The sequence below is a fragment of the Capricornis sumatraensis genome, chromosome 3 (genome assembly GCF_032405125.1).
Source record: "Capricornis sumatraensis isolate serow.1 chromosome 3, serow.2, whole genome shotgun sequence".
Classification (NCBI taxonomy): domain Eukaryota; kingdom Metazoa; phylum Chordata; class Mammalia; order Artiodactyla; family Bovidae; genus Capricornis; species Capricornis sumatraensis.
In genome coordinates, this window is record NC_091071.1 from 14,389,875 (window position 1) to 14,398,093 (window position 8,219).

The 8,219-nt window shown below is 43.6% G+C and overlaps 1 protein-coding gene across 2 annotated transcripts; it reads left to right on the top strand.

Moving 5' to 3' along the window:
- Positions 1-127: 127 nt before the first annotated feature.
- CHCHD2 (coiled-coil-helix-coiled-coil-helix domain containing 2) lies at positions 128-5,795 on the top strand. Of its 2 annotated transcripts, none has more exons than XM_068968543.1 (4): positions 128-248; positions 3,005-3,254; positions 4,167-4,321; positions 5,509-5,795. In XM_068968543.1, exons 1-4 carry the CDS (start codon positions 199-201, stop codon positions 5,543-5,545), a joined length of 492 nt encoding a protein of 163 aa, XP_068824644.1. In that variant the 5' UTR covers positions 128-198; the 3' UTR covers positions 5,546-5,795. The 2 variants fall into 2 exon arrangements, with proteins under 2 accessions (XP_068824644.1, XP_068824645.1); XM_068968544.1 differs by having other exon boundaries at positions 4,167-4,317; positions 5,509-5,789.
- Positions 5,796-8,219: the final 2,424 nt, after the last annotated feature.

An 8,219-nucleotide genomic window follows, 5' to 3' on the forward strand; every position in this document is an offset into this window, starting at 1 on the left:
GACGAGGCGCAGCCGTGACGTCCTGCTCTTCCTGTGACCTTCAGACCCGCGGAGAAGTCGGAGAACGGAAGGCCTGTGCGCTGATTGGCCGCGCGCTAAGACCAGCCCCGCCTCCCAACTTCCGCTCTCGCTCTTCGCAGAATCCGTCAGGGTCTCCGAGTCTCCGGCTTGTGGACGTCGCTTAGGAGTGCAGTCAAGATGCCTCGTGGAAGCCGAAGCCGCACTTCCCGCGTGGCCCCTCCTGCCAGGTGAGACAACCTCGGGGTTTGGGGTCCTGCCCGTGCCGTGTCACAGAGGGAGGTTGTGTTTTGCCTTGGCACGGCGGGGCGTCTACGGGCGGGGGCGTCCGAAGTCGGGCGGCGTGGGCCTTTCTCCGGTCGCCGCAAACTGGCTATGGGGCTTTGGTTAGCTTTCCCGTTAGTGCAAACTTCCTAATTTCTAATGTCCATGAGTTATTTCTTAACATATTTTAGAGTCCACTTTGTGTTAAAACATGCCAGTTCTAGAAAGTGGATATTTGTAAGTGTAATCTAGCTGAAACGTCAAAAATAGCAACAATAACAATTTTTTAAAAAGCAGAAAAAAGATGGTATAAACAGGAAGATGATCGTATCTCAGTTCAAGTAAATAACCTTTAAGCACCTTCCATAAGCAGTGAGCGTTCCAAGGGCTCAACCCAGTATGCCGTGGCTAAGGTCTCACGTGTGCATGACGTTTTCCGGTTCGTAAAATACTTGTAAAATATACGGTCAGTTGCACCTCCTGATAGCCTCAGAAGGTAGGTGTGTTCCTGTTACAGGAACAAGGAAACTGAAGAAGCAGAATAAGGGACTTGTCCAAGGTCATGCAGAGGTAAGAGATAGATGGGCCCCTGGGCCAGGCAGCTGGTATTTGTCAAGTGGGGTAAAACTGAAGCTTTATTCTTGCCCTGATACTAAGGACAAAGCTAGTGGCAGAAGCTGAGCTCTGCTGAAGTGAAGAGATAAGGTGTCGGTGTCCATTCCTGAGGTCAAGGAAAACTTCCCTCTCTGCACATGGGCAGGAAGGCTCCGTGGGGGTCAGAAAGGGAGGGTGAGCCACCCCATAAGTGTGGAATATACCACAGGCCTCCACGATGTGATCCACCTTAGCAAAAAGTTGCACACGCATCTTGGGGAGGGTCCTAGGAATAGTCACTGTGTGAAAAAGGGACAAGATAATTGGCCAAATATAAACAAAGACCCTGAAGGGCTGTCCTGTATAAGTGATTTAAATCACCTCTCTACTGAGTGCCTCATTCAGGATGCTGGCACTCCTCTCTGGGTGTGTATTTCTGCCTAGTTTCTGACTTAAGTTAAACTTTATACCTGTTTTTATAGTTTTTGCCCCCTGGGAACATTTTTGCTTTCAAACAGGGGAAGAGCCAGGAACTCTGCATCTAGCCTCCAGCCCCAAGTGGTCTCAGTTCAATTCAGTTGCTCAGTTGTGTCCAGCTCTGTGACCTCATGGACTGCAGCACGCCGGGCCTCGCTGTCCATCATCAACTCCCGGAGTTTACTCAAACTCATATCCATTGAGTCGATGATGCCATCCAGCCATCTCATCCTCTGTCATCCCCTTCTCCTCCCACCGTCAATATTTCCCAGCATCAGGGTCTTTTCAAATGAGTTGATTCTCATTTGGCCATCACGTGGCCAAAGTATTGGAGTTTCAGCTTCAGCATCAGTCCTTCCAGTGAATATTCAGGACAGATCTCCTTTAGGATGGACTGGTTGGATCTCCTTGCAGTCCAAGGGACTCTCAAGAGTCTTCTCCTGGTAGTTTAGTGGTTAGGATTCCTGATTTTCATCCAGATTACCCTGGACAGGTTCAATCTCTGGACAGGGAGCTAAGATCTCTCTTCAGGATCGCTCACTGGTGTCCTTCTCTATGTATACAGAAGCAAGGTCTCAGTTTTCTGGTGACAGCTTCCAAAGATTTAGCACAGTAGCACATTGCTTCTCTAGACTAAGGTGAATTGTGTTCAAACAGTGTATTAGGAGTGTAGAGAAGGAGTTCAGTAATGGAAAGATGGTGCTATCCAAAGGAGGGGAAACCACATTTTTTGTGAAGTTAGACCAGATACTGGATACCACCTGATCAGAAGTAATAAACTTTTGATCTGGCCTTAACTGAGGGAAGCTCACCCAAGGAAATAATCTAAAAAATGTACAGAGAGTATAATCTATGTGAAAGATTTATAGAGCGATACTGGACATATTGGGTGGAGGTTTAGTCGCCAAGTTGTGTCCCATTCTTTCGACCCCATGGACTGTTGCCTGCCAGAGTCCTCTGTCCATGGGATTCTCCAGGCAAGAATACTGGAGTGGGTTGCCACTGGACATTTTAGTGAAATAAAGATACCCAGATGTCCTGGAGATGGGAAATCACTGATTCTAGTGTAGGTATAACAGTCCAGGCAAGTCAGTTCCGCTTGTTGGGTTTCAGTTTTCCAGTCTGTGAAGTGAAGGAATTGGACTAGTTTATTTCCCTAGATGACTGTCCATCTTTACTCAGTTGTTAGCTCCCTTGATGGTCCTAAAATTGAAACATCCCAGAACATGCTGCTCTCTTAGTATTTTTTCCTTAACGCTCACTTGATCCTTCAGTAGAATGTCAGCGCCATAAAGGCAGAGGGTTTTGTCTCATGAACAGTTGCATCGATTTTTATGAAGTTTTGGGATAACTGTTCTTAAAGATACTATAGACTTTGTGAATACATGGAGATGGTTGCAAATAAACAAGGAAGAGAAGTTTATACTCGGTGATTACAACCTTAACAAAAGGTTCAAGAGAGGAAATGATGTAAACAGCTTAGGGAATTATGTGCTGTGAAGTTTTCTTGTATGTGTATCGTATTTTAAATTATCATTTGATAATTTAAAACCCTGAGGTTTATTTTAATATGCAAGCGTTGTTTGTTTACGTTGACAGTTTCCAAACCTGGCGGGAATGGGAACGTACTTTTTGTTCCTTTCTTTCACAGCCGCGCGCCTCAGATGAGAGCAGCGCCCAGGCCAGCGCCCGCAGCTCAGCCACCAGCAGTGGCTCCACCGTCTGCCGTCGGCTCCCCTGCTGCCGCTCCCCGGCAGCCAGGCCTGATGGCCCAGATGGCAACCACTGCTGCCGGCGTGGCTGTGGGTTCTGCCGTCGGCCACACTCTGGGTCACGCCATCACTGGGGGCTTCAGTGGAGGAAGCAGTGCTGAACCCGCAAGGCCTGACATCACTTACCAGGTAAGACTTGGGACAGCGTTCTCTTTGCTGGTGTATTTTATGAGAAAATCTAGTTGTTTGTAGGTTCTTATGTGTTGGCACTATTTCCACATGTGGAAAATGGTTTATCAAGAGCCATATTTGGCAGTTGAGTTAGTGCCTTAATTAGGCCAGCATCAGGGAATCCTGTACACGTGGTATTTCTTCCCAAGTTGTAGAATTGTAGCAGTTCATCCTGACGCACTATCAGGCAGCCCCTTTCCCCTTATTTTAAATGTTCTGGGGAGTTCCCTGGTGGTCCAGTGGTTAAGACTTAGCTGTTTCATAGCCATGGGCCCTGGTTGAGTCCCTGGTTGGATAACTAAGATTCCACAAGCCAGGTGGCCTGGCGTAAATGAATGAATGAATATAAATATTTATATTTTTTCCTGGTCACTCTTAACTCATCCAGACTCAAACTTAGTTAAATGTTTAGAAATCTTTTTTGTGACTCCAATGCTGTCTGATATCTTTCCTAATATTTGCCACTGCCCTTCTTTCTGACTTGTGAATTTTCTCCTCTAGGGAGAGTGGGCATATACGTCATTGTATTTCTGGTGTACTTAAAGCTCTCGTTCCTCTTATTTTTCTGTAGTAATCCCATTTTTTCCTTCATGAAACATGACTGAACCATTGATCTTTAGATGTCCAAATAACCACTTTGAATTACATCCTGGTTTGTGAATCTTTCTGATTACGACTGGAATTTTTGTTACAGCTCATTTCTTTCTGCCTTTAAATTTCTTCATGTTTCATGTTATGAAATAGGAACTTTAATTTGCCTCTGATTCTAGTTCTGTTCCCCCAGTTAACCTCAAAGAGTGGCTATTTCTCTTTGCTGGGGTGTAAGTCTGATTTCCTTTTTTAATAGTCCTAAATGTTGCTTGTTTGCAGGAGCCTCAGGGAACCCAGCCGGCACAACTGCAGCAGAATGGCCCCTGCTTCTATGAGGTGAAACAGTTTTTGGAGTGTGCCCAGAGCCAGGGTGACCTTAAACTTTGTGAGGGTTTCAGCGAGGTGCTGAAACAGTGCAGATTGGCCAACGGTAGGTGACCTCTCAATCCATGATTCAACTTGCATCTGTTTAATTCACGGAATGGTACTCCTGGACCCTGTAAAACTTAGAGAGTCTGTGTTTGATAAATTAAACTGACAAATTGGAGGAGATTTTGTTTACTCTAAAAATAATCTGAACAACGAGCTGGTCCAGAGATCTCTAGTCATTATGTTAACCTTTTGCCAGTTACGTTCTTAGTCTAATTCTTCCTTCAGCAGATATAGATTAGTGTGCCAAGATCTTACTGTGGCTATTGCACAGCCTTAGTGCTGATTTCACCAGAGTCCAGAAATGTGCACAAGATTTGATGGAGCATTGTCAGTCTACACACCCGCCTTGAGAGAAGACAAGTTTATTAGATCCCTTTGTGGGACTTTGAGCTTTCCGCTCTTTGGAATGTTGGCAATCAACTTATTCTCTCCCCCCTTTTTTTTCTTGTAATTTCCTCCTGTCAACCTAGGAATTCACCATCTATTAAAAATGCTTGTTTTCATTTTCCTTCCTTCATTTATGGCAGCAAATATGGCAGAAGTTTATTTTTTCAGGTGGTTGAACTGTGGTATTAAGAGATTTCATGGCCAGGTTTTATCAGAAATCTATGGTGAAGCTCCATCTAATACCAAAGTGACTATACTTCTGTTTCAGAACTCTGTGCAGAGAAGGACATACACCCTCTCTTTTTTCAGTTGTGACAAGTGTAGAGTTGAAGTTTGGTTGTGCCAAGATGCCTAGGGCTTCCCTGATAGCTCAGCTGATAAAGAATCCTCCTGCAATGCAGGAGACCCTGGTACTATTCCTGGGTCGGGAAGATCCCCTGGAGAAGGAATGGGGTACCCACTCCAGTATTCTTGGACTTCCCTGGTGGCTCAGCTGGTAAAGAATCCATCTGCAATGTGGGAGACCTGGGTTCTCTCCCTGGGTTGGGAAAATCGCCTGGAGAAGGAATGACTACCCACTCCAATATTCTAGCCTGGAGAATTCCATGGACTGTATAGTCCATGGGGTCGCAAAGAGTCGGACACAACTGAGCTACTTTCACTTCACTTCAAGATGCCTTAAATGCTTTCTTATGAAAGGAACTAATAACCTTGGATTTCATCCCTCTTATCATTTGGAGGACTTTTGCTTTATTGAGAATATGTAGCTAGTGCTCTTCTAACAAACCTTTTCTATTTGCAGGATTAGCTTAATCAAGAAGTTCCAGTTGAAGACATGATATGAAAAATCACCTCTCGTGACCATGTTGATTTAGCCTTTAAAGTATAATTAGTAGTGAAGATGTGAAGTGTGAGACCACCTGTTAAACCTCTCCTTAATCATTAATAGCTTTTGTGCTTCACGATTGCAGTGGAAGAGGGCATTGTCACTATATAGAAGTTCATTGAGATGGTATTGAGTTTGGGATTGGGCAGAAGAGGCGGTTGTGGCCTCTTAAGCGTGCTTTTCTGATGTTATTGTTTGTGAATTGATTAGAATAAAATGATTTCCTTTCTAGTCACTTTTCTTTTTTTTTGTTGTTAGTTTTTTTTTTTTTTTAATTTTAAAATCTTTAATTCTTACATGTGTTCCCAAACATGAACCCCCCTCCCACCTCCCTCCCCATAACATCTCTGTGGGTCATCCCCATGCACCAGCCTCAAGCATGCTGTATCCTGCGTCAGACATAGACTGGCGATTCAATTCTTATATGATAGTATACATGATAGAATGCCATTCTCCCAAATCATCCCACCCTCTCCCTCTCCCTCTGAGTCCAAAAGTCCGTTATACACAGCTGTGTCTTTTTTCCTGTCTTGCATATAGGGTCGTCGTTGCCATCTTTCTAAATTCCATATATATGTGTTAGTATACTGTATTGGTGTTTTTCTTTCTGGCTTACTTCACTCTGTATAATCGGCTCCAGTTTCATCCATCTCATCAGAACTGATTCAAATGAATTCTTTTTAACGGCTGAGTAATACTCCATTGTGTATATGTACCACAGCTTTCTTATCCATTCATCTGCTGATGGACATCTAGGTTATTTCCATGTCCTGGCTATTATAAACAGTGCTGCGATGAACATTGGGGTACATGTGTCTCTTTCGATTCTGGTTTCCTCGGTGTGTATGCCCAGCAGTGGGATTGCTGGGTCATAAGGTATAATGATTATCTCAATAGATGCAGAGAAGGCCTTTGACAAAATTCAACATCCATTTATGATAAAAACTCTCCAGAAAGCAGGAATAGAAGGAACATACCTCAACATAATAAAAGCTATATATGACAAACCCACAGCAAACATTATCCTCAATGGTGAAAAATTGAAAGCATTTCCCCTAAAGTCAGGAACAAGACAAGGGTGTCCACTTTCACCGCTACTATTCAACATAGTTCTGGAAGTTTTGGCCACAGCAATCAGAGTAGAAAAAGAAATAAAAGGAATCCAAATTGGAAAAGAAGAAGTAAAACTCTCACTGTTTGCAGATGACATGATCCTCTACATGGAAAACCCTAAAGACCCCACCAGAAAATTACTAGAGCTCATCAATGAATATAGTAAAGTTGCAGGATATAAAATCAACACTCAGAAGTCCCTTGCATTCCTATACACTGATAATGAGAAAGTAGAAAAAGAAATTAAGGAAACAATTCCATTCACCATTGCAACAAAAAGAATAAAACACTTTTCTTTTTTTCTTAAGTAGAAGATAACTAAATCACACATGCTGAACACAATGGATTTTGCAGGAAAACACAGCTGTCTCTACATGTATATAGTTAATAGTCTCTGGGTATTAAAGCAGCAGCCACCTAGTTGCTCCCCAGCAAATGTGCTGCTCCTTAAACAGGTTTCAGGTGCAGTACTGTCCTAAATCAGGAGAGTGATAAAGGAAATGTGGGAGCAGAGCCGTTATACATGCCGTCTCCACGTGGCCAGGTCAGCAGTACCTGTCACTGTCACCCTAGAACATCCAGTTAATTGGTTGGAGATGAAAAATCATTCCCTTAATGCAGGCAGTTCCTCTGCAAGTGCTTTCACTCCACTTAAGGCATTATGGGGCCTTCCCTGGTGATCCAATGGCTAAGAATCTGCCTTGCAATGTAGGGATCATGGATTCCATCCCTGGTCAGAGAACTGAGATCCCACTCTTAGGCCAAGAGGCAGCTAAGCCTGTGTGCCGCAGCTAGAGAGTCTGTTGCAACAAAAAATCCCATGTGCTACAACTAAGACTTGACATAGCCAAATTAAAAAAAAAAAAATTCATTCATTCTATGTAAGGCATGGTGTATTGCTCTTCCTGAAAGATTCAAGTTGCTCACTCCATGTTACCTTAAGGAGATGGATTCCATTTAGTGTGCATCTTTTTTTTTTTTTAATGAATCCAGCTCTATCCTTCACAACTCAAAATTTCATTTGCTTCTTGACCTCAGGTCTGCAGTTTTCTGACTTTCAAATATACCTCTCAGAGCTCCCATTATCTGATTTTTATTTTTCTCTCTGTTACCATGAGGTGAGTGAAGTGCTGTTGAGTGAATTATTCAGTTGTTACCTCCTATCCTCAGCAGTTTTCTCAGAGTGCCCCATTCTGTACCTAATCTAATTCAGTTCCTGAAAGAGGCCAAGACTGCATTGCCCAAGGACCTAAATGACCATAGACAATTCACTCTTGTCCAGTCCCCCAGCCTATTCCCTCCTGGGTTCACCAGTGGGCTCCTTTGCCTATTTTCCTAAACGCCTAAAACCCCTGAGTTCATAGTGTTAATGCCGTTTATGTCCAAGGCAAGATGATGTATGTTGGGTACCCAAATAGGGTTGAAGCAGTGAATCCAAGGAAAATGAACCTCCGACAATAAAATGCAAGAGTCTGGCTTACCTGGCCTCTCCCTGGGGGGAACCATGACTGTAC

Bases quoted from the DNA above. Each gene is read 5' to 3' on its own strand.
- CHCHD2 (XM_068968543.1), top strand. From the start codon at position 199: ATGCCTCGTGGAAGCCGAAGCCGCACTTCCCGCGTGGCCCCTCCTGCC. The intron at 249-3,004 runs GTGAGACAACCT...TTTCTTTCACAG, and splicing joins CGCGTGGCCCCTCCTGCCAG to CCGCGCGCCTCAGATGAGAG. The intron at 3,255-4,166 runs GTAAGACTTGGG...GCTTGTTTGCAG, and splicing joins GGCCTGACATCACTTACCAG to GAGCCTCAGGGAACCCAGCC.